Source organism: Felis catus, chromosome D4, assembly GCF_018350175.1.
Source record: "Felis catus isolate Fca126 chromosome D4, F.catus_Fca126_mat1.0, whole genome shotgun sequence".
NCBI classification, from domain to species: domain Eukaryota; kingdom Metazoa; phylum Chordata; class Mammalia; order Carnivora; family Felidae; genus Felis; species Felis catus.
The window spans coordinates 55460637-55486892 of record NC_058380.1 but is presented as its reverse complement, the minus strand read 5'-3'; the positions used below and the strand labels follow the sequence as shown (position 1 = coordinate 55486892).

The 26256-nt window shown below is 42.3% G+C and overlaps 2 protein-coding genes across 2 annotated transcripts; one reads left to right on the top strand and one right to left on the bottom strand.

Annotated features, from left to right (window-relative positions):
* Positions 1-54: 54 nt before the first annotated feature.
* On the bottom strand, positions 55-15536 carry CHMP5 (charged multivesicular body protein 5). Its single transcript, XM_003995553.6, has 8 exons — positions 15311-15536; positions 14423-14527; positions 12952-12998; positions 11052-11145; positions 10851-10922; positions 6014-6122; positions 3242-3354; positions 55-758 (listed from the first exon to the last, which is right to left on the bottom strand). Exons 1-8 carry the CDS (start codon positions 15377-15379, stop codon positions 708-710), a joined length of 660 nt encoding a protein of 219 aa, XP_003995602.1. The 5' UTR covers positions 15380-15536; the 3' UTR covers positions 55-707.
* Positions 15419-26256, top strand: BAG1 (BAG cochaperone 1; the record flags this gene model as incomplete). The annotated part of the gene is made up of 7 exons (XM_023242386.2): positions 15419-16184; positions 17581-17709; positions 20365-20447; positions 22048-22161; positions 24262-24369; positions 25433-25495; positions 25999-26256. Coding segments are annotated over 7 exons (1353 nt in total), but the record flags the coding sequence as incomplete, so codon positions are not given.

Genomic DNA, 26256 nt, shown 5'->3' with positions numbered 1-26256 from the left:
TATATTATTCCTGTACTAGAGGTTTTAGGCTGAAGTGATATTATTAAAATTGTATCCTTTTGAAAAATATTTATTGAGTATAAATAAATGTCCTGTATACATTAAATATCAAGAAATATTCATTATTGATTACAAGTCAGGCTGTAATACTGAGGGAACCACAGAATCAAAATATCCACTCATGATATAGTAGTGATAATTCCATTCCAATACCAGACATAGTAATGAATTACTCACAAGACACAATAAAACCCATCAAAAAGGCTACCACTTTAACCAACCTATAATACCACAATAGAAAATGGTTTTGAATCATAGTATAAGCGGTCCCAATAATCTCATCTTTGTCTTATCAATTTATCAATTTGAGATTGTGGAGTTAACACTTTCTTAGAATGTAAAGATTCCACTTCCTTGGTTTTATTTCAAATTATTATTAATAAAGGAAAACAAGTCATACATAGCCACTGATACTTTTAAGTACATTAGTCTTTCATAAGAAAAAAGACATAAAAATTTAGTATGAAGAAAGCATCCCCCAAACAATGAGTCTCTTAACGGAAAAAAAATAAAAGAGCACTATAATTAACCTTTCCTTCGAAGAAAGGAAAGAAACATAAATCTGTTATGGTAAATTCGGAAAGATAAATATTTCCTAGTCCCACAATATGTGTTTATTTTACACGATGTATTTGAATGATGCAAGTCTATGAAGCAGGGATCTGTGGTAATCCAAATTCATCCACCAGGACTCCATCCTGTGAAAAGAAAGCAATGTGTAGTGCCACTGTTTTGCAGTTGATAAAACAAATGATCACAAGTATTTAGTAGTCAAAATTCATTTCCCAGTGTTTAATCAGTGAACACCAAAATCCCACTGAGAAGATTAGAAAGCATTTTCATGAAAGATAAAGGGTGAAGTGATAAGATAAGAAAAGACTGGAAAAGCTCAGGGTGGTCCTTTGCAGCACAAAGGAAGAGTGAAAGAGCAAGAGACACTTAGGAGTAAACTAGGAAGGGTCTGGGTGGAAAGGATGAGGAGTCAGTCCTTGCCTCCAGATTCCCATTTTCACGCTGATTTCTTTTTTTTTTTAATTTTTTTTTTTTAACGTTTATTTATTTTTGAGACAGAGAGAGACAGAGCATGAATGGGGGAGGGGCAGAGAGAGGGAGACACAGAATCTGAAACAGGCTCCAGGCTCTGAGCGGTCAGCACAGAGCCCAATGCGGGGCTCAAACTCACGGACTGCGAGATCATGACCTGAGCCAAAGCCAGCCGTTCAACCTTCAACCGACTGAGCCACCCAGGCGCCCCTCACTCTGATTTCTAAAGTGAACCATTATCGTTTGTAGCTTCCCAATCCTTAAAGGAGCAGTGCCCCAGGACAGGCAGTTATTTCCATATCATACTTTTCTACAAACTTAGAGACAGCAATACTACTATCAATTAAGAAACCATATCTCAACGGCACATTTAATGCAGGAATCTGTGACCTTCTAAAAGTAGAAATAACATAGATGCTTCAGGGTACTGAAAAGGTAAGCTGTGGTGGGTAGCGTTAATAAAAATCCTTTCAGGTAGGGGCAACTGGGTGGCTCAATCGGTTGAGTGTCTGACTTCAACTCAGGTCATGATCTCATGGTTCATGAGTGAGCCCTGCTCACTGGCTCTCAGGCTCACTGCTGTCAGTGCAGAGCCTGCTTTGGATCCTCTGTACCCCCCACCCCTCCTTGCTTACACATGTACTCTCTCTCAAAAATAAATAAAAGATTAAAAAAAATTATTTCAGGGGTGCCTGGATGGCTCAGTCGGTTAAACGGCTGACTCTTGGTTTTGGTTCAGGTCATGATTTCGTATTTCATGAGTTTGAGCCCTGTTTTGGGCTCTGTGCTGACAGTGCAGAGTCTGCTTGGGATTCTCTCTCTCCCTCTCTCTCTCTGCCCCCTCCCGCTCATACTGTCTCTCTCGAAATGAATAAACTTAAAAAAATTTTTAAAAATAATTTTAGGTAAGCTGAGAAAAAGCAACCTATAAACCTGGAACCCTGAAATGACCAGAGACAGGGGTGGGGTAGAATGAGCAGTAGAGAAAAGTAAGATTACTCTAGACTCAAGGAAGAAGGGAGGGTACGGTAGGGGGAAGATGCACATTCACAGAAATTAGCTATAAGGGACCTTGGAAATGATCTACTTCCCACCTTTTGCTCCCCACATTTCACATGCAGGAAAAACTGATAAGGTTCTGAGAGAAAACAAGAATTTCTAATTTGCTCCAAGTCATACAGTAAACAAAGGCAGAGCTGAAACTGGCTCTCACTCAAGGACTGTGCACACTGAACGTGCACATTGGGAGATAAAGCAAACACCAAAGAGATAAGGCAAACAGAAAAAATGGCAAGAGAAAAAAATGACACATTACACCAGGAACTAAGATGGAGTGAACAGGATTTCATAAGCAACAAAATTTTATCTGTTTATAATAATGACAACTGTGTAGCTTTGGACGGGGCTTTCAGTGCGAAGTCCTTTTACATACAAGATCTAACTTGTTCTACACAACAATTATGTAAGATAATTGTAATTATCTGCATTTTACAGATGTAAGGATCAGAAAAGTTCACAACAATTATGTGATTTGTCAAGGTCTCATAGGGAGTTAGTGGCAGGACTGAGACTTAAACCCAGGTGTCCTGATTCTTTACCTTGTTAATGAGAAACTTTCAACATTAAGTTTTATACTTAAATTATTAATCCCTATTTAAAAAAATCCACCTGGAGCATTCCCTTTTGAATATACTCTCTCTGTAAAGAGAGCTTTCATACTATTCTTCCTTTCTGATTTTAGACTCTAATGAAATTTTGCCTGCTGCTCAAAAAGAAAAAAAGAAAGTCCACCCTACAATTAAGCAGTGTGTATGGAAGATAGAACTTTCTTTCACACTGCTGCCCAGCATGGTTCATGAATGTGTTGGTAATGCTTTTCCAGGAAATACTGTCTGAAACCTAGAAATGGCACCCAGTGCAAGCTCACAAGGGTAATTCCTGGGCCTCAGTGACCCTACGTACTCAGCCTGTCCACAGTCCAATGCAAGAAAACTAGACTTTCAAGGGGTCCCAAAACAATGACTAGCATGGTCTTTCCCCGTTCCAACTTAAGACTACCTTGTAGATTCCCAAATTGGGATCAAGCATAAAACCTTAACCATTTTGCATAGCAAACATAAAGAGAAAAAGCTTTCACCTTATTCTTTGTGTCAGTGGGAACGCCTTCTGGAATTGCAGGTGCAGATGCCGCTTCATCCAAGTAAGAACTGTCTTCATCAGCCAGAAGCTCGTCACCCAGTGCATCCAACTCTGAGATTGAAACAGTTGACATTTCAAAAACAGTTATGCAAGAAAACTGGCAGCTAATGTTAAGAAAGTTAGCCAAATTATTATGAGACATGAATTTCAAAACAAAGGGGAAAGGATTTTTTTTAATTTTTAAAAAATGTTTTATTTTTGACAGAATACAAGCAGGGGAGGGGCAGAGAGAAAGGGACAGAGGATTTGAAGCAGGCTGTGAGCTGAGTGTAGTGAGCCCAATGAGGGGCTCAAATTCAAGAACTGTGAGATCATGACTGGAGCCAAAGTTGGACACTCAATAGACTGAGCCACCCAGGTGCCTGGGGGGAAAGGATTATTAATCTCTATTTTCAAAATAAAAGATGACCATCTTAAGAAATTTTCAAGGGAACTGATGTGGTAGAATCTATGAAAAACACAAATCAAAGTAAAACAAAACAACCATTCCCCACAGGTTTACAAAGCCCTAGTCTTCATGAGAAGAGTCTATATATAGCTATCAGTTGGCCAATTCAAATTAGAAAATCTGGACAATAACAAATGTAAAAAATTCTCTCTCAGTTATTGATGAGCTTGAGAGAAGGCAGTGAAAGGAGGCATGAAATTGTTGCATACTGAGTGACCATCACATGAAATCAAGCTTTAAAAATATGTCTATGGTAAAGTGAGTTGGAAGTGACCAGGAGGAATGACAATAGCAGATAGAGACATAGCAGGAAACTCAGGATGGGAAATAAAATAAAGAAATGAATGTGAAAAAAAAAAAGGTTCTAGGCAAAAACAGAATGGGAGAAAGAAGGGAGGGGGTGAGAGGAAGGGAGGGGGGAGAGAGAGGAGGAGAAGGAGAAGAACTGAGATGGGAATTATGTGACAGAAAATCCAGTGTGAGGTGGTTCTGCCATCTACCTAGTTACTCATGCTAGACACTGACAGACATTTTTTTTTAATGTTTTATTCATTTATTTTGAGAGAGAGAGAGAGAAGCGGGGGAGGGGCAGAGAGACGGAGAGACAGAATCTCAAGCAGGTTCCACACCATCAGTGCAAGGCCTGATGCGGGGCTGGATCTCACAAACCGCAAGATCATGACCCGAGCCGAGATCAAGAGTCAGACACTTAACTGCGGCACCCAGGTGCCCCCGACAAACATTCTTGACCTCCCCTCCTTCCACATCCACTTTTCTGTTTCTGCTACTATCACCTTAGTCACTATCATCTTTTCTTTAAAATTTTATTTATTTTTTAAATTCCAGTATAATTAACACACAGTGTTATATTCACTTCAGGTGTACAATATAGTAATTCAACAATTCTGTACATTACTCAGGCTCATCATGATAAATGTACTCTTACCCCCATCACCAATTTCGCCTGTCCCCCACCTACCTCCCCTCTAGCAGTTTGTTCTCTATAGTTAATAGTCTGTTTCTCTCTTTTTTCTTGGTTTTGTTTCTTTTTTTTTTTTTAATTTTTTTTTAACGTTTATTTTTGAGACAGAGAGAGACAGAGCATGAACGGGGGAGGGGCAGAGAGAGAGGGAGACACAGAATCCGAAACAGGCTCCAGGCTCCAGGCTCTGAGCGGTCAGCACAGAGCCCGACGCGGGGCTCGAACTCACGGACTGTGAGATCATGACCTGAGCCGAAGTCGGCCGCTTAACCGACTGAGCCACCCAGGCGCCCCTTGGTTTTGTTTCTTAAATTCCACATATAAGTGAAATCATATGGTATTTGTCTTTCTCTGACTTATTTCACTTAGCATAATACCCTCTAGTTCCATCCATATTGTTGCAAATGCCAAGATTTCACTCTTTTTGATGGTAATATTCCATTGTGTGTGTGTGTGTGTGTGTGTGTGTGTGTGTGTGTGTATCCACATCTTTATCCATTCATCTATGGATGGACACTTGGGACTGCTTCCATATCTTGGCTATTAAAAGTAGTGCTGCAAGAAACATAAAGGTGCACGTATTTTTTTCAAATTAGTGTTTTCATTTCTTTGGGCAAAGCTCCTCTCCCTGAGGCCAGGCAACAACCCCTCCCATTTTTTTCCTATTATCCCCTGCTCATCCTTCAGGACCCATGCCTGTGCCCACTCCCAACTAGGACAGATTCCCCAGCTATGTGCTCCATGGTACCCCACACTTCTCCTTCCCAACAGTTTGTGCTCTTGTAATTAATCACTTGAAGTAAGTTTCTTACCCCTGGTGATGGAAGCTTCATAAATGCAGGGACCATATTTGCCTTCTTCAATGTTGAATTCCTAGCACCTAACATAGTACCTGGCCTATGGTAGATGCACATGAAGTACTTGCCAGTGACTGTTTCTTGATCTGCTTTGTTGTTCTGAGGGAGAGGACTCCAAAAATAGGGAGAGCAAAATCAAAAGGAAAATGGCAGGGAAACGCAGTGCTTAGATACCAAGCACCAGGTCAGCAGACACTTTTGCCCATATTTTCCTCCAGAGCTTACCTGTCCAAGAGTTGTTAGTGGATCATGCACATCTGACATGCCAGCTTCATAAGCTCTCTGCCCAGAGACCATACCATAAACTAACTCTCACAGAACCTTCACTGGAATTTTCTCTAGCATTTGGGAAAAGGTCCCAGGAAGTTGCTCCTTTCAGACTCTAAAACTTTTTTTTTCCCAACTGCTTTTCCCATAACATACCTGCTTCCAGGTCATCTTCGTCTAATTCTGGGGTGCCATAACTACGGCTCAGTGCTTCTTGGATTTCACTGGCATCTTCCATCATATCTTCTAGCTGGTCTTGTAAATCCTTGTAGAAATGTATATGACAGTTTTCATTAATTTTTTACTATTTGCCTCTAACTAACCCTCACTCCACTCTCTCCTCTGAATCTCAGAAGCAAGCGATTTTTAAAAAGATAATGTATACAAAATGGCGAGCACATACCAGTTTTCAACAATTGTTAGTTCCCTACCCTTAACTCAGTCCTTGCCTACTGACTGCTTTTAGTCAACAACTGACCAGGTGCTCCTGTAAAGTACAGGTCTGAATAACTCCTGAATGCCCCTTCCAATTAAAAATATAAAAGAGCTTAATGAATTATTTAAAAATCACAAAACTGAAGAGTCCCATAACAATAACCGTGAATGGCAATGACCACATAATCCTCCTTTTTGGTGATAAAATGTAAACTCAAAATTAAGGAAGAATTAAATTGGGGCACCTGGCTGGTTCAGTCTGAAGAGCGTGTGACTCTTGATCTTGGGGTCATGGGCTTGAGCCCCATGCTAGGTGTAAAGATAACTGAAAAAAAAAAAAACCTTAAAAAAAAAAGAAAAGAGGGGCGCTTGGGTGGCTCGGTCGGTTGAGCATCTGACTTCAGCTGAGGTCATGATCTCACAGTCTGTGGGTTCGAGCCCCCCATCGGGCTCTGTGCTGACAGCCTGGAGCCTGCCTCCGACCCTGTATCTCCCTCTCTCTCTGCCCCTCCCCCACTCTCACCTTGTCTCACTCTCTCAAAAATAAATAAATGTAAAAAATTTAAAAAAAAAGAAAAGAATTAAATTGGTGATCTTGCATTTGAATTTAAGGTGCTTCAGGGAAATCCAAAGTCCTACTGCAAGAACAGATGCCCATTAGTCTGTCATTACAGAAAGTTTACCTAAAACACTAAATTCAACCTCCACACTATCAACATTTTTCTAGTTTATGGAGAAAAGGAGGTAATAGAGACAAGCAAATTAATCTTCTTAAGGCAGCCAAAGATGGACTATACCGTGTAGGGAAAAAAGACAACAGTGGAAACAACTGGGTGGTACAAAAAGTTATACTGAGCCAACCCTGGATGGAGAAACAGAAATGGAATCAGGATAGGCTTGATATCCAAGACCAGGCTGGTGAAAATAATTGACTGAGAGCATAGTCATCTGTGAATGATCTACCTGTGATTAGCTAGAAGACTACAAAGCCAGGAATAATGTAAAAAGCAATCTGAGAAGTGCTACAGCATAATAAAGGGCAGCTAATATAATGGCTAGGAGCACAGACTCTGAAGCTCAAATCTTGCCTTACTCAATGAGAAATAAAACCTCTAAGCCTTAATGTCCTTGTCCATAAAATAAGATTATTAATAGCCATACCTCATAGGATTATTAAAGGATTTATCACAGTAATACATGTAAAACACTAAGCACTTAATACTATATATCTTCCATTGTGTAAAGGATGTGCAGAGCAACAATATGCTCGTTATATGCTGAAAATTCCACAGAGAGGAAAGAGAGTATTGTTGATAATGCAGAAAGTCCAAACCAGCACCATTTATCCTTCAGAACTTTTTAAAATTTGTTTTAATGTTTATTTATTTTTGAGAGAGACCAAGTGAGAGTGGGGGAGGGGCAGACACACACACACAGAATCCAAAGCAGGGTCCAGGCTCTGAGCCGTCAGCACAGAGCCTGATGCGGGGCTCGAACCCACAAACCATGAGATCATGATCTGAGCTGAAGTTGGACACAAGCAACTGAGCCACCCAGGGACCCCTATCCTTCAGAATTTTTAAAGCAATGCAAAACATTTGAAAAACTCCTCTTGGCCCACAAATTGGAGGTTTGTTTTTCCATTTAAAGGTGAGGGAGACAGAGGCACCTGGGTGCCTCAGTAGATTAGGTGTCCGACTTCTGCTCAGCTCATGATCTTGGGGTTCATGGGTTCGAGCCCTGTGTTGGGCTCTGAGCTCAGAGACTGGAGCCCGCTTCAGATTCGGTGTCTCCCTCTCTCTCTGCCCCTCCCCTGCTCGTGCTTGCTCTCTCTCTCTCTCTCTCTCTCTCTCATAAACATTAGAAGAAAAAAAAAAACGTGACAGGGCACCTGGGTGGCTCCATTGGTTAAGCGTCTGACTTCGGCTCACGTCATGATCTCACAGTTTGTGAGTTTGAGCCCTGCGTCAGGCTCTGTGCTGATAGCTCAGAGCCTGGAGCCTGCTTCATGTTCTACGTCTCTCTCTCTGCCCCTACCCTGCTCATGCGGTCTCTATCTCTCAAAAATAAATAAACATTAAAAAAAAAAAAAAAGGGGCGCCTGGGTGGCGCAGTCGGTTAAGCGTCTGACTTCAGCCAGGTCACGATCTCGCGGTCTGTGAGTTCGAGCCCCGCGTCGGGCTCTGGGCTGATGGCTCAGAGCCTGGAGCCTGTTTCCGATTCTGTGTCTCCCTCTCTCTCTGCCCCTCCCCCGTTCATGCTCTGTCTCTCTCTGCCCCAAAAATAAAAAATAAAAAACGTTGAAAAAAAAAAAAAAAGGTGAGGGAGACAGTAAAATGAAAAACACTTAAAAAAATTTTTTTTTAATATTTATTTATTTGAGAGAGAGAGAGAGAGAGAGAGAGAGAGAGAGAGCATGATCATGACCTAAGCCAAAATTAATAGCTGGACGTTCAACTGGCTGAACCACCCAAGTGCCCCAAAAAAACTTTTTTTTTTTTAATTTTTTTTTCAACGTTTATTTATTTTTGGGACAGAGAGAGACAGAGCATGAACGGGGGAGGGGCAGAGAGAGAGGGAGACACAGAATCGGAAACAGGCTCCAGGCTCTGAGCCATCAGCCCAGAGCCCGACACGGGGCTCGAACTCACGGACCGCGAGATCGTGACCTGGCTGAAGTCGGACGCTCAACCGACTGTGCCACCCAGGCGCCCCAAAAAAAACTTTTTTAAAATAGAAAGCACTATGCTGTATTTTCAAGTGCCAAACTACTATGCTGTACACATGTAACATTCTGCTGTACAGAGAAGCGCTGGCTGAAATTAAAAAGAGTGAAAACACAGAGTAAGTAGTTAGGTCAAGCTCTGCCATGCTATCACATACCAACACAAGTCTCCTCAAGTCATTTATGAATAGGATTCCTAGCAATAGACTTTATGAAAGACACACACACACTAATTAGCACACAAAGAATTAACAGGCTTAATATTGGATAAGCAACACAAAAATAATACAAATACAAGCACTAGACTTGACATGCAGAAACTGAAAAATAGGAAGGCTAGAAACAGAGGAACACACATACACATGGGTATAATACAAAAGAATGAGTGAGAGCTATCAAACAGTGAAAATGTTTTATAAAGTATTTTAGGAAAACAAATGAAATTCAAAATGTATAGTCCAGCCAGAGACAGACACAAACAGAGGCACACACCAAAAGGGAGAGAAAGGAGCTCTCTACCTGCCATGTGGGCAAATCTACTAGGAGACAGGAAAAGGATAATTAGATAGGGAACGAGACAGGCAACTACAAGTAAAAGATGGAGAGACAAAACAAAACAGAAAACAAAACAAAAACAACAACAGAAAAATTCCAGTTTCTATTTTGTTTATAGTAAAGAGCTCTCATTAAAACATAAGGAACCCTATAAACAGAATATAAAATTCAACTGCATTATATTACCAAATAGCATTGTACAAATAAGACATACATGGAACACTTTTCTTAGTAAATGTCTGGGAAGATTTCACTGAGCTTAACTCTGTAAGCAGAGACTGGTGGAGGATTAGAGAGAAAGCCACAGGCAGTGTAAGGAGGGGTGCATGAAAAAAGAGGAGGAATGTCCTTACTTGTACTGTAGATCAGCGCTCTCAGAGAATACCTCTTCAGATGTAGCAAGATGCCAGGAAGTCAGTAAGTACTCAACCAACAAATGTTGCTTGAATCGAGCAACTGCTTTAGCTCCTTTAATAGTCTCTTGTTCATTTGCTCAGCAATCATAGAAACTTTCTGAGCACCAACTACAGCCAGGCATTGTTCAAGGTATGGGATATAACAGTGAAAAAATCAAGTCCCTGCTCTCATACAAAGAGACATTCTACTCAGGGATAGAAGTAAAGACCACCACTGTACTTGCAGAAAGGTAGCCTCTTTCCTCTGGCCAGTCACCACTCACTCCCTCTGCTATCCCTACTCACCATCTGGGCTGTTCCCCTGAGAGAAGTGAGAGGAGTGCTTAGGGCTCACCTCCCAGCCAAAGCACGATCTCAAAAGACATGTTAATTTTAAGAGCCTAATGACATTATTATTAAAAATCTAAAGAGAATTACTAGCAAAAGGAACCAGCTCTACTCCAGAAAGTGTGTTAAGCACCTGACTTATATAGCCTCATTAACACTTGTGACCATCCTGGGAGATGGACAGCAACATCACTACTTTACAATTGTGGAAACAGACTCAAAATCATTAAGTGAGTCAGAAGTAACAGGAAACTGGGGGCTTATTTACTGAGTGCCAATTATATTCTAGATATTATGTATGTAGACACACCAGCTCATTTATTTCATCCTCATAATAACTGTATGTGGCATTAGGATCCTGGTGTTAACAAGGAAACAGACACATTTGGTACCCTACCCCAAAGTTACTCTATTAGTAAATGGCAAGCCCAAGATTCAATCTGTCTTCTGTGTTCTTCCCATTACATTCACATTCATTTGGATCCTTTCCAAATCTACTACACTACATTCTTACAGAAACTAGCATACATCTCACCTCAATCTGGTCAATTTTCACTTGCTTGTATGCTTTCTTCATTTCCTTTACTCCCAGTTTCATAGCATCAACCTAGAAAAGGGTAAGAGAGAACACCATGTTTTAAAAAGCCATGCTAGTGAAATGGTCTTTTAAATACTATGGGAAAAGAACACAACAGTTAAAAAAAAAAAATCATGGGAAAAGGTGCTATGGAAGTACCGTGGTCTTGGTGTCCTTCAATGACTGGATGGTGTAATTGGCTTGTTCCATGTTAAATGACTGTTGGGCGAGATTGTCCCGCTGCTGCTCATACCTTTTCAGAATCAATTAAGAATGGTAAATGTGAGCCAGACAGAAATCCTCAGGAAGAAAGTATCTCTAACACTAAATAAGTATTTCCTTTAAAAAAAAAAAAAAAAAACAAAAAAACTTTAGGGGCATCTGGGTGGCTCAGTTTAGCGTCGACTCTTGGTTTCAGCTCAGGTCATGATCTCACAAAGCTCAGGTCATGATCTCACAATCATGGGACTGAGCCTCGTGTTGGGCTCTGTGCTGGCGGCACAGGGCCTGCTTGGGATTCTCTCTCCCTCTTTCTCTCTGCCCTTTCCCATGTGCACTCTGTCTCTCTCTCAAAATAAATAAATAGACTTTAAAAAAATTACAAAAAAATACACAGAAAAATTGGCAAAAACCATTTAATCACTCTAACACAAGCATCATGATGTACCCCTCCAGTCTTCTGTCTTTGTATCTTAAGTTATAAGACTAATTTTCCCCTTAATATTACAGCCTTTGCTGTTTTCTATGTTATTATATACTATTTAATGTGTCTTTACAATGTTTCAAATGATTTCCTGCGATAAATTCCCAGAAGGAGAACTCTTGGGGCAAAGGGGGAGACTATTTTTAAGCTCTTCATATATATAACTAAACTGTTTTTCTAGTAGACTGAACTCCTTGAGGATAGGTATTGTATTTGACTAATCTTATATCCATGATTAGGTAATCCATCTGGCCTGATATAATGCCTGGTGCTCAAAATATGTTCTTTTTTTAAAAAATAAAGTTTTATATCAAAGTATAATACTACTTCAAAGACTTATGTCACTATGGTCTTTATACAACATCAGGAAACCATCTAACTATCCAACCAACGGAAAATTGGTCAATTCATGGTGTGGGCAAATGGTGGTGGAATATCACCAGCCTGTTAAAAAGTGTATCATTCTTAAAAAACATTTAAAAGGAGAGAACTGCTCATGATGGAGAAGGACAACCTATATATACACAATTTTTCTTCTAAAAAGCCATATGCACATATACCATGCATGCACGAGCAGAGAAAAGAAACTAAGAAATCATCATTCTAAAAATGGTTAATTCTGATAGTAGGAATCTATGTAAATGTTCTTTTCTTCTGTTCATGTTTTTGTATTTTCCAAGCATGTATAATGAATATGTATTACTTAATCACTGTAGGCTACCTAAGAAGGGAATAGTTTTTACCACTCTCACCACCATGTTAGGCATTATAATTTCTTTTTCCAATTTTGTCTAATCTAAAAGGTGGTATCTGATAAAAAAGCATTTTAAAAATAAAAACAGAGATATCAACAACCTTTCTAGTTCCTTATTAGCTAATTACATCTGACCCCTACAATCCTGCAGAAGGTCTCATCAGTTGGACAGCCCACACGGGTAAGCATCAAAGATGCTATCTGGCTTCTGCTCAGACACGGAGACATAGTCACCTAAAATAAATTCAGGACCCTTAAATCTATTCTAGTGGGAGGGAACAAATATTAAGGATCCTCAATTTTACAAAAAATAAATAAATAAAAAGGCATACTCTAATTAAATACATAATGGGAGAACCCTATAGATCTGGGTAGTCCAATACAGAAGCCACTTAGCCACATATAGCTACCTAAATTGTTAAAATTAAATAAAATTAAAACTTCAATTCCTTGGTCACACTGGCCACATTTCAAGCGCTCAATAGCCATATGTGGCTAAGAGCTACTGTACTGAACAGCGCATATATAGAACATCTACCATAGCAAAAAATTCTGTCTAGATGGACAGTGCTGGAGGAAAGGAGGTTACACTTATAACTTACATCCGCTTTTGCTTTAAAACCCTCAAGGCTTTCTGTTTGACCATATTCTGGGGAGAGAAACAGATATTAATGAAAAGAAGAAGAAAACACACATACAGTAAAAGAAATCTCCCATATCCTCAGACTTACATATCTACTTACTCTCTTCTTCAAAGTTGCAGACATGGTGGCTCCTGGACTCTTCCTCACTTCCCAAGCACAGTCTTTAAGTCTCAACTCACCTGTCTTTGCATCCCACATCTCAGGGTACAGAATTATATTCCCTTTTCCTACTGCATATTATCTCCATGGCCATCCCCAATAGTGCCTATTTTGTATACCCAGTTGCCTTATGGAGATTCCCAACTTGGACATCCTGCTATCCATTCAAACTCAACATGCCCAAACTCCTCAACCTGTTCTCACCTTGGAAATAACTAACAATGGTCCCACCAATCCCTCACTTCTCTAGATTAAGAATCTTTAAATCAACCTTACCTTTCCTCTCTGTTGTCTCTACATGCAGTCATCTTGTTACTGATTTTCAGAACTTACTTTCCAACTGATTACTTTCCTGTCATTTTCATGACTGCCACCAGGGCTTAGGCTTTCATCTCAAGTCCAGATGAGCTTTCCTGCCTCTGGTCACTCTTCATTCCATGCCATCCAACTAAGATGGCTGAGAAAAGCCTCTTGTCACTTTCCTTTCTATACTGCTTCATAAATCTTTTTGTTCCTCCAATGAAGAAGGAAAAGCAGATATTATCTCACAAATAATGTTTCTATGTAGGAGAAACAGTGCTATGTAGGTCACACCAATTACTTCGTGAGTACACAAAATGCTCACACTATAAAGTATATTATCCCCATTTTATAGACAGAGAAACTGACGTTCAGTAACACTAAATAACTTGTCCTAGCTCAAATAGTTAATAAGTTACAGAAACGGGAAAAAAGTAGGTAGTTCTATATTCATAGTCCAAGCACTTAAATATAGTAATCTATGTTTCTAACAATAGAAGAGGAAAACAAGATATTAAGTGACTTTATGACGATCACAGCTAGTAGATAGTGATGGTGTTACTAACAGAACACTGGTCTCCAGATGCCTAGTTCAGTACTTTTTCCCAGCATACCATTCCTTAACCAGTCTATTATACACACCTAACTTGACCAGCATGGCTCATAGTTCTGAGCATGTCCCAGCTCTACTCTCCAGATTGCCACCTTCTCAGTAGAATATGTTAATTCCCATGTACATGATTCTGGACATGTGGTCAGCACTTTCTCTCCACCAGGCTAAACCCCAGCCTTCCTCTCCTATCAGGCTGCAAACTCCCCTCCCTGAAGGATACACTGTCACATATTTTCTCTTTACCAGATTGTGAGCATCTCTTCTCTATCTCTCACCAGCCCTTACTGCTGGGCCCTATTTCCACAGGTGCTCAAATTAATCTGTCACAGCGCCTTTTGCAGTTGCCACCTCCCTTACCTTGGCAGGACCCTCTCTCATCTTCTTGATCTGATCCTTATACTTCACTAGCTCAGCATCCAGTCGAGAAATCTTCTTGTCAATAGATTCTGCCCTGCTGTCCACCTTAAAGAAACAGTGGTAATTATCACAATATACTTACATGAGAAGAGGCAGGAGAGGGAAGAAGGGTGGGAAACAGTGGTTCCTGACCAGGCAGATATTTCCAGTCAGAAACACGGGGGGGGGGGGGGGGGGGGCTTTTATAAACTATACTCCACCCCTCAGATTCACATATTCCAGGACCCTTCTCAAGTGTGTTTGAATAGAAAAATAATTGAAAATCACTGGGTTGAGTTGACATTCCCCTACAATTGGAGACTAGTCTGGCTGGGAGCTCAACCAGGTGTGTGAAACAGGCCAGGGCTGTAGCGCTAATGCTATTTGCTTAGATAAAGGGAGGTGGCTTAATGTGAGAGGCCAGAGTTCTGAATTTGCTGTTATTAAAATCCAGGATCGGGGTAAAGATATGTGGACCCAGGATATCACGTTGAGGGTCCTGATGTGGGAGAGGGATGAGAATAAATGAGGGGTAAAGGTTAGGACTGAAGTGGGAAGGATGTGGGCCTAATGGCTGGTTGGGGTAGGAGGAGAAGGAAAGAGCAAGTAAACACGGCAGTGGGCCTCAGAAGGAGTTGGGTGCAAGTAGGGGGAGACACTGATGGCTTAGGAATCCCTGGTTTGTGGCGTCAGGAATGACCCTGGGTAACAGGAATGAAGGTGTGGTGGTGAGGGCCGAGGTGTCCGGAACCAGGAACGGAATGGAGGAGTAGGAGCCGGGAGCCCAGGGTGGGCGGGGTCGGGAATGTCAGAGTCCCTCAGCCTAGTTATGCGTGGTCGAGTGCCCACCGTGCCAATGCAGTCAGTCAGGCTGGGCGGCGGAGCCTTGGGTTTCGCTTTTCCGAAGAATCGGTTCATCTTGGGCGGCCGCGAAGAAAACCCAAACACTAGAGCAAAACTAGAAACGGAAGTAGAATCACCTCCGCCTCCGCCTTGACTTCCTGCCCCCCCTTGCGCAAGCGCAATGTGCCTATTGCAGTTTCCCGATCCTTTTTCCGGGTTTTCAGTTCGGCCTTCCGGGGAAGGAGAGCTCCCGGAGGTTGGAGGGTGCAGAGAGTCAGCAGGGGCGTGGCCTCAGTGAAGGGCGTGGGCGTGGCTTCAAGTGAGTGGGGCGGGACCTCGGCTGAGTGGGTGGGGCCGAAGCTGCTTTGGCCGAATTCAGCCGAGCCTGCTCCAAGGGGCGGGGCCGGTAGGCCCGCTGGGCCTGGCCGGGCCGGGCCGGGGCGGGGCAGGGAGGCAGCGGCGCGGGGTTGCAAGGCGCCAAGCTCCTCTCCCACCGCTGGGTGGTCAACTAGCGCGGGTCTGGCGGAGCGCGGTGGCGCGCGGAGACCGCGAGGCGACCGGGAGCGGCTGGGTCCCCGGCGGCGCGCCCCTCGGCCGGGCCGGGAGCCGCGCCAGTCGGTGCCCCCGGCCGAGCGCGGTCCGCCTCCCTCTCAGCGATCATCCGTCCGGAGTGCGGCCCGCGGGCATGCCGGATCCACCAGGGGCGCCGCCACCGGCGCTCGCAGGCCGCGGGTGAAGAAAGTGCGGACTCGCTCGGCCCGGAGCGAAGAGGTGACCCGGAGCGAAGAGGTGGCCGGGAGTGAAGAGGTGGCCGGGAGCGAAGAGGTGGCCGGGAGCGAGGAAATGGCGACAGGCGGCCTCAGCGTGACCGTCACCCACAGTGAGCGCAGACGGCCGGGTGGGCTTCGTGCCGGCTGGGCTCCGTGCCGGTCCACCAAAGCCTGGTGGGGGTCTGGCCACGTGTCCTCCAGAGGCGTGTGTTCTTGTGCTGGTCCTAGCGTCTGGAAATGTGAGGTCTTGTTTGTGTTTGGGACCGGCTTTTTGTGCGGGTCTTGTATCTGCACACCTTTCCAGGGGCCAGTGTATTTTGTCTCAAGCCATTTGCCTTTTGTCTTATCGTCCATGTACGTGCTTCACGTCGTCGTCCTGGTTATATGTCTTAGTGTGTGCCTGGGCAGTCCTTGTGAGTCTTTGTATCAGCATTGTGTTTGGCCGTGTCGTATATGACTGCTGTGTGTCTGAATACCTGTGTGTGTGGTGAGTTTAAACCTACGTCTGTTGTTTGAGTGGGATGTGGCTACAAGCGTTCGCCTTGAGAACCCTTAGGGTCTGTCTACTGTTGGAGGTGATAGCCAGAGTAAGTCCACCCAAGAGCTGAACCTATGAAGTCTCCTCAGGACTAGAGGAGACCCCAGGGCCTCAGAATCTGGGGACCAGTATTCTGGATCCTTCAGTTTTGAGTGACCTTGGGATGTCTCTTTTCTAGGCATCTGGTTTCTTCCCTGTGAAGTAGAATTGGTAGCACCTGTCCTGCTGACTTCATGTGGCTGTTGTGCAGGCTCAAGGCATATACCCAGGACATGGGCTACCTCCTTACTGTGCACATACCTGGAAAAGAATTGGCATTTCTGGCTCAAAAAGAAGTTTTCTGCTGTTTGAGTTTACTCACTCATTGTCTATTTGCTGAGCACCAGCCATGTTTGTGCCCAGATGTGCCCAGTAGAAGAGACCTGGAGGAAAAATAATTCCTTACCCATTACAGCAAAGGAGACAAGAACAGTACAGTACAGAGTACAGGGTAGTCAGGCCACAGGAAGCAGATAGCTTGTGATGAAAAGCATGCCCTTGGAAATCAGATAGATGTGAAGTCAAGCTCTGACTTCACAGTTGGGTCTCCATAGGCAGGTCTTTTAACTTAGGTCCTGAACTTAGTTTGCTTATCTGTAAAATGGGGATTAATAGGTAGTACCTCCTTAATGGGGTTCTGAGGATTAAATAAGATAATGTATGAAGTGAGCCTAGTCAGTCCTTTATGCATATTAAGTGTGTAAAATGCTACCTGGTATCACTAGATTGCTAGTTATTATCATAGAGAACACAAAAATCCTTGAGAAGGTTACCAGACAAAGCTGGGCAGATGGGACAGACAGGCTATTTGGAGTATGTGGCAAATGAACTGGGCCTTGAAGGCTGAGTAAATAAATATAATAAAGTGTCACCCTTTTTTGGTTTATGTGAAAGAGTTTTCTTCATCAAACACTCTTCTCTGTCCCCAGGCAATGAGAAGCATGATCTTCACGTTATCCCGCAACAGGGCTGGAGTGAGCCAATTGTCCAAGACCTGGCCCAGGTTGTTGAGGAGGCCACAGGGGTCCCACTGCCTTTTCAGAAACTTATATTTAAGGGTAGGCATTTCTCTTCCAGCTTTGAGTCCTTATGGCTAATGGGCCTACTTAAAACTGCTTAGCCTTACCTAGTGGTAACTCTTAGTTTTCAAACTGGGATAATTCTTATTTGCTTGTTTAGTCATCCATTCCTTAGACATGTATTTTACTAAGGCCCTTCGATATACTGGACACTTTGAAACATTTGGACAGATGTTAGAGTTGAAGTCCCATGAGGGTGGCAGAAATCTTAACCATTTTTGGTGAAAGTGCACAGGCAGTGTTCCCTGGCTAAGCTAGATTCTCTTCCCATCATATGCGTATGTGGCTCTCCTGACCACTTCTGCAAGTTACTATTAAGTAATTGTTTTTTTTTTTTTTTTCAACGTTTATTTATTTTGGGGACAGAGAGAGACAGAGCATGAACGGGGGAGGGGCAGAGAGAGAGGGAGACACAGAATCGGAAACAGGCTCCAGGCTCTGAGCCATCAGCCCAGAGCCTGACGCGGGGCTCGAACTCACGGACCGCGAGATCGTGACCTGGCTGAAGTCGGACGCTTAACCGACTGCGCCACCCAGGCGCCCCAGTAATTGTTTTCATAGTTACTGAACATCTGATTTCTCTGTTAGGGATAACTAACTTTGAGGGAAGACACTACTGTGTCCAATGCTCAGCATAGTGCTGACACAGAGATGTTGAACAAACTTACTAGGGGCCTGGATATGGCAGGCCCAGTAGATGATACTGATTTCTGCCAGGACCCACCTCCCCCTCCTATTCCCATATCTCCCATATCTATTCCATATCTCCCATACCTCCCACCCCCCCCCCCCCCATCTCCTGAGAGATCCCATATTTGTGGTATCTGATGGGGCTAGATTTATCCCATTTGGTGCCAGTCTTAAATAATTTAGTGATGGGAACCATTTTTGTTTATACTTCATAGTGTAACTCCTTGTCTTTTTTTATTTTTTAAACATTTTATCATGAAATTATAAAAGGCAATAGAAATCCCTGTTTCAGGGGTGCTTGGGTGGCTCCATTGGTTTAGCGTCCCTGTCTTGATTTTGGCTCAGGTCATGATCCCAGGGTTGTGGGATTGAGCCCTGCCTCAGGCTCCGCACTAAGCATGGAGCCCGCTTAAGTCTCTCTCTCCCTCTGCCCTTCTCTCCTGCTCTCTCTCTCTCTCTCAAAAACAAACAAACAAACAAAAAACCATATTTCAAAATGGAGGAAAGCACAAAGAAAATGCTCTATGTTCTTCTGGATAAAACCCCTCATTATATTTCAGAATGTTTCTTATATTATTTTTATTTTTTAAAAATAAATTTTTTTAATGTTTTATTTTTGAGAGAGAGAGAGAGAGAGACAGTACACATGGAAGAGGGGCCGAGAGAGAGGGAGACACAGAATCCAAAGCAGGCTCCAGGTTCTGAGCTGTCAGCACAGAACCTGATGCAAGGCTTGAACTCACGAACCGTGAGATCATGACCTGAGTTGAAGTTGGACGTTTAACTGGCTGAGCCACCCAGGCACCCCTCATATATATACACATACACATATATACATGCGTATATACATGTATATGTATATACGCATGTATATATGTGTATATACACATATACGCATGTATATGTGTATATACACATATATACACATGTATCTATACATGCATATATGTATACGTATACTACTTTTAAAAATATACATACATGTATATATACATATATATGTGTGTGTATATATATAATATATATATATACATTTATATATATATATATATATATATATATTTTTTTTTTTTTTTTTAAGTAGTTTTCACACCCAGCTCAGATCCCAGTGCAGGGCTTGAACTCATGACCCTGAGATCAAGACCTGAAGCTGAGATCAAAAGTTGGGCACTTAACCTACTGAGCCACCCAGGCGCCCCTCATTTCAGCATATTTCTATCCAACTTTTTGTTTGTTCAGGCATCCTGAAGTGTGGGTTCTTATTTATGTATGTGTTTTTAGTTGACGAAACTGAGATTATATTGACTATATAGTTTTTATAACATTTTTCTTATAATGCTGAGCCATCAGCATTTATTGTGGCATTCCGGTTTCCCAAAAAAATTAGCTTTAGGGGCGCCTGGGTGGCTCAGTTGGTTAAGCGTCCAACTTCGGCTCAGGTCATCATCTCACAGTTTGAGAGTTCAAGCCCTGCGTCGGACTCTGTGCTGACAGCTCAGAGCCTGCAGCCTGCTTCAGATTCTATGTCTCCCTCTCTCTCTCTCTCTGCCCCTCCCCTGCTCATGCTCTGTCTCTCTCTCAAAAATAAATAAAACATTAAAAAAATTTTTTTAAAATTAGTTTAATGCCTACAAAGTCTTCTGTACTGATGTATAGCTAATCAATCCCCTATTCCTAAATGTTTGTTTTTCCAGTTTCTCACTATTATGATTAAGGTTGCATTGAAGATTATCTTGTAACACTTATTGTGTAGGCACATGTCCAGTTACTTGTTTAGGATAAATTCTGAAGTGAAATTTCTGGGTCAAGACACTGTCTGAAAAGGTTATTACCAATTTATCCTCTTCTCATTAGTGAACACACTTGTCTGTTTCCTGTACCCTTGCTGAAATCTGTTTTCAGTGTTGTACAATTGTTACCACTTGGCATAACTTATCTTTTCAGGAAAATCTCTGAAGGAAATGGAGAAGCCGTTGTCAGCACTTGGAATACAAAATGGTTGCCGAGTCATGTTAATTGGGAAGAAGGTAAATTGCTTTTTCCGCCAGAATACCTGAGAATCAAATGACCAAGGTCTTTTATACACATTTCTATTTAAAAGGCCAAACTGGGGACCCAGATTCTGCATTAATAAAATAGGTCTCTCTAAATACATGTAGCTCCATTCATTTGATAGGATTACTAGTTTTGTTATTCTCAGGCCCTCCCACTCCTGTTGGTTATGGTTTTTACTCTGGGAATTAGGAACAGTTATGCTGCTTCAATAACAGCTCTTGTGTTGGTGGGGGGATCTCAATCTGGTTAAAATGGGGCCTGAGTCAGGCCTTACTTACTTGCAGGGGATTTGCAAGAGAATGTTTTATTAAAATAAGCCTATAGATTTTTAAAATAAGTACTCTGCAAATTTCATCAGTCTCTCTCCCTTTAAACAACCCTTTTACTAAAATCTCCCACAAGGGAAAAACCCTCTTTGGCCAGAAAGAAAAGTTCAGAATAAAGAACTGAAAGAGGAAAAGAGCCAGTTTGTGAGGACAGTGGCCCCTGGGGTGATGAGTGAGGTTTATGGCCAGCCCTGCATTGTGGCACACTGGAATTGTTGGTCATAAGAAGCTTTCTATTTTGTGTGAGGTAGCTGATTCAGAGAGATGGAGAGAGGGCAGAGATTAGCAAAGTGGAGGGAAAAAAAAAAAAAAAAGTCCAGCTGCAGAACGCTGAGAGATTGGCACTTAGGATTTCCCCACAAAGAAGAATGTGATCAATTTGAGATAGTGTAAAAGCAGGAAGCTACTGGCCCTGACTACTGATTGTTTAGATGAGAGAAGGGGAAATATTCTAGGTTTCTTGCTCAAGGGTCAGGGGAATAGTTCTGAGCAATGGCCAGAACATAAAGGTTGAGTTTGAAGAAGCTATAGGACCCCTAATTGGGGCTGTCCTGGGATATATGGAGCCAAGTCTCATTCAAGTCCGTTTCTACCTCTTTTGGGCTGTGTGATCTAAGATTACTTTACATTAAACCTCAGTTTCATCATCAAAAACACTAGATTGTTCACAGGGATGTGGTAAGGCTTAAAATAATAATACAGGTAAAGTGTTTAGTGCCTGGCAGGGAGGAAATGCTCAACAGAAGTATTCATCATTGTCATTATCATCGTATTAAGTGGGAGAGCTCAGTTGGTGGGTGACAGGAATTCATTTAAAGGAATGGTAGAATTCTACCTGTCTCACCATTCTGGACTTCTTACAGGTAGTCACTATAATTTGTTTCCTCTTGAGGTTTCAGTCTGGAGTCTGCTATGGATCAGCCCCAAGTTTAGGTTGAATCTGGCGCTTGGATTGGCTCCATCCTCCCAACCCAAGCTGTCCGGGGCCTGGCCAAATGTTTACTTAGTATCTTCTCTCTAGTCTAGAGTCTTTGTGGGTAGAAAACCCTAATGTGTAATCCTCCTGCTTGCTTTCCAAGAAGCAGCAGAGTTAAGGCTATTTTTTTCTAGGAGAGTGGTTTAGTCCAGTTGTGGTCAGATTTTTTTCTTGCCAGACAAAAGCTACCTTTCTTGGTGATTATTGACTTCATTTTATTTTTAAACGTTTTATTTTTTTTCTTTCTTTTTTTATTTTTAAACATTTTAGAACAGTCCAGAGGAAGAGGTTGAACTAAAGAAGTTGAAAGATTTGGAGAAGTCTGTGGAGAAGACAGCTGACCAACTGGAAGAGTTGAATAAAGAGCTTACTGGAATCCAGCAGGTCACTCTCTTTGTGGAGATGCAAATGTGTGGTCACCAGGGCAGCCTCTCTAGTCAGATTCCCTGGGTTCAGATCCTGGCTTTACATTTTTCTATTACTTTGGGCAAGTTTGCCTTGTCTCAAGTTCCTCACCTGTAAAAATAGACTAATGACAATACCTCCCTCCTCTTAGGGTTGGTGTGAGGATTAAACGATGCAGTTTGAGGGGCACCTGACTGGCTCAGTTGGTAGAGCAGGCCGCTCTTGATCTTGGAGTTGTGAGTTCAAGCCCCACATTGGGCGTAGATCTTACTTTAAAACAAAAATTGTAAAATAAAATGATGTACTTTGAGTCTGACACATACTAAGTGCTTTATAAGTATTACTGTCATTGTTATTTTCAAACCCTAGCCAGCATCCATTTGTGCTCCTAGGAGAGCACCTGCCATGCGAGGATCATGTATTATCTGAAATAGAACAGGTAGCTTCTCTCAGTCCAGTCTGTTATAATGTGTTTAGCAAAGCAAAGAACATTTTGTTGAGGCATAAAAGGTCCAAGTTGAGCTTGATCTTAGAGGATGGTATCCTGTTCATTTCCTTCTATTAGAGAAGGGGTACAGAGACCAAGTAAGGATTGTGAACAGCCCCAAATCACATCTTCCCTCCCTCCCCTCAGTTTATAACATTAATAGATGTATGTTTTGGTTTTAATTACAAAAGTAATACATGCTGATTGTACAGAACTTTTAGGTAAACATAGGGGCACTAATACCTGTAAGCCCCTGACTCAAAAGATAACCAATACTGGGGCACCTGGGGGGTTCAGTCAGTTAAGTGTCTGACTCTTGATTTTAGCTCAGGTCATGATCTCACAGTTTGTGAGATCGAGCCCTGCATTGGGCTATGCGCTGACAGTGTGGAGCCGGCTTGGGATTCTCTTTTTCCCTTTCTCTCTGCCCCTCTTTCCCTTGCTCTCTCTCTCTGAAAATAAATAAACTTAAAAAAAAAAGGACAACCAATACTAAAGACTGGAATATATTCTTGCATCTTAAATTGATAGAATGTTGTGTACACTTTGTAAATTGTTCTATTAGATAAAAGATTGAACATTTTCCTATGTCATTAAAAATTATCATACTTATTGGGGTGACTGCCTGGCTTAGTCGGTAGAGCATGTGACTCTTGAGCCCCATGTTGGGTGGAGAAAGTACTTAAAACAAAAATAAAATCTTAAAAAAATAATGATCATGTATTTCAAAACTTGCATAATATTGCCACATATATGAATATGTTATGGTTTAGCCAACCAATTCTTTATTGTTCATCAACCTAATGTTATTTTATCATTATGCATTAATGCTTTTCTGAACATCCTTGGATGTAAATCTTTTTTGACCATTTCTGACTCTTTGGTAGCATAAATTCTCTCACTTGGAATTGCTGGTTAATGTTTAAAGCCTTTACTACAAGTGGTCAAATCTGCATCTTCAATAAACATTCTTAGAGATCCCCGCTGTCCACCTGTTGTCACCAGCTAATTGGTGACTGGGCCAAGCAATGTGAATAAAGAGCAAGACAGTTTAGTAAAAATAATGTAAATTCTGCCATTTGTTTACACAGGTCTATGTCAGGAATTATTTTAAGGGTCTGCATATATTCCTCTTTATGCTCATAGTAACCCTCAGGGGTGAGGTATCATAATCTCCATATTAAAAATGAGGACATTAAGTCTCAGATAGGTTAAGTAACTTGCTCAAGATCACAAGCCAGTAAAGGGCAGTCAGAATTCAAGCCTGGGCCCATCAGGCTCTACACCTCGTGTTCCTAATGTCTGCCTCTTGTGTGTGGGTATACACTGGTGACAGGGGGCTGCACTTGGGAGGCATTTGCAGCCCTAGTGGGCCATGTGAGACAGAGTGGCCTGCAGCCTATCACAGTGAATGGGGTGACCCTGGGCCAGGTTTTCTGTTTTTTAGCAAGAGATGAAGTTGTGGGTCTGAGGTGTGCCCCAGCCTTTTGGGGGGATGTAGGCTCAGGGTGTGGCTACTTCATCAGTGTCTTGGCATGGAGTTTTCTGTCAGCCTCAAGGAACCCTTGCAATAATGCATTATTCCTGCACAGGGCTTTCTGGCCAAGGATTTGCAAGCTGAAGCTCTCTGCAAACTTGATAGAAGAGTAAAAGCCACAATTGAGCAATTTATGAAGATCTTGGAAGAGATTGACACGCTGGTAAGTAAATATTCAGCTGAGAAGAACTAGTTTCCTTTGACTATGTTTCAGTCAGTTTCAGTCTTTCAGTAATGCACTCTTACTGTATGAGTATATTGAGCACCCGCTGTGTGTCAGACACTGCTAGTCCTTGATGGATACACAAAAAGATAAGACAGTTCCTGATTTTTAGTCACTCACATCACACTAACATAAGGCTTTTGTCATTTTTATTTATGTATACTAATAGCATCCAGTTCTCACAAAGTTGGAACCCAAACGGACTCTGATTTTATGGTCAGAGAAACACAGGGCTTCGCTTTCCTGATATTCATGTGGCTGATATTCCACTGGGCTCATTAGCTGGATGGAATTCAGTTAGACTCATGAGTAGCTCTTATGAGACTATTGGGGCTCATCGACTCCATGTTCCCTTCTGCAGAGGGATGGTAATGGTATTTCTAGCCTGGTGCCTCATGTTTTTAAAATTAAAATTTTTTTTTTTTTTTTTTTTTTTTTTTTTGAGAATGAGAGACAGAGAGTGAGAGGGGGTGGGGCAGAGAGATAGGGAGACACAGAATCCAAAGCAGGCTCCAGGCGCTGAACTGTGAGCACAGAGCCCAATGCAGGCTAGAACTTGTGAAACCGCGAGATCATTACTTGAACTGAAATTGGACGCTTAATGGACTGAGCCACCCAGGTGCCCCTGATGCCTCATTTTGAGGGTGAATTTCTCTGCTTGGGATTCTAGGGGAGTGAGAGGGGTTTGTAAAGAAGAGGCACAGTGAGCTCATGGTGTGGCCAGGACATAGTATCTGTACATAGGACACAGAGAAAGAACAAAGTCTTTGTTACAGATCAGTGTCTATGGCCCAGACATTGAGAACAAAGGGAACTTTTATAGAGGCGAGAGCCATGGGAAGAGCCATGTAAGATAAGATACAGACCAAGGGAAATCATTCCTGAAAATCCATGTCTCATTGACACTGGTGACTTAAGATGCATTTGGCATACTGTGGTGTTCTATCATGTTGTTATGCCATTTTTACTGAGATTATTTATGTGTCGATGTGTTCTTCCACAGATTCTGCCAGAAAATTTCAAAGACAGTAGACTGAAAAGGAAGGGTTTGGTGAAAAGGGTTCAGGTGAGTTGTGTGGTCAGAGATTACAAAGTTTAATGTGTTTACCTGCGTGTGTGTTTACCTGCTCAAAGTAGGGTAGGATAGAAGTGTGATGTGTGGTGTGGACTTTTTTTTGTTTTTTTGGTTGTTATTTAATGAGCCCAGAACATAAGAGAAAAGCTCCTTTCATGTCCCTGTAATTATATTTGAATTTACTAACTGGGAAGGGAGATCACACAATTCCAGGAGACACTATTCAGGTGAACACTGCTCCCTGAAATTGTACATTCACAGTGGCAAGGTTTCCTGTCCTCACCACCTGCTGGGGGTTGTCGTCAAAAACCCTAGTCCTATGCTGCCTCTGCCCCTGCCCTGCTTGCCTTAGAGCCAGGCCAGCTCCATCCCTACACAGCCTGTTTCGAGTCAGTCACCCACGGGTTCTGCACAATGGCTAAGCAAAGAGCCTTGCACGGGCAGGGATTGGCTAGTCCGGGATGGTCCCTCACTGCCCTGTATTTATGTATTAGGCATTCCTAGCTGAATGTGACACCGTGGAACAGAACATCTGCCAGGAGACAGAGCGGCTACGGTCCACAAACTTAGCTCTCGCCGAGTGAGGTGAGGCAAAGAGCATGTGCTGCCTTGAAGAACAGTGCCACCACCTCTGTCCTCTCTGGAATAGAAGTGACCTGATTTCTTCAGGGCCGCTGGGGACAATTGGCCGGTTGCCTGTTTTCTTGCCCCTCTACCTGTTCTCAATGAACAAGTGTTGTCTGCAATCTTCA

Bases quoted from the DNA above. Each gene is read 5' to 3' on its own strand.
- CHMP5 (XM_003995553.6), bottom strand. From the start codon at position 15,379: ATGAACCGATTCTTCGGAAAAGCGAAACCCAAGGCTCCGCCGCCCAGC. The intron at 11,146-12,951 runs GTAAGTTATAAG...GATTCTGAAAAG, and splicing joins GTTTTAAAGCAAAAGCGGAT to GTATGAGCAGCAGCGGGACA. The intron at 10,923-11,051 runs GTACTTCCATAG...ACCCTTTTCTAG, and splicing joins TGAAGGACACCAAGACCACG to GTTGATGCTATGAAACTGGG.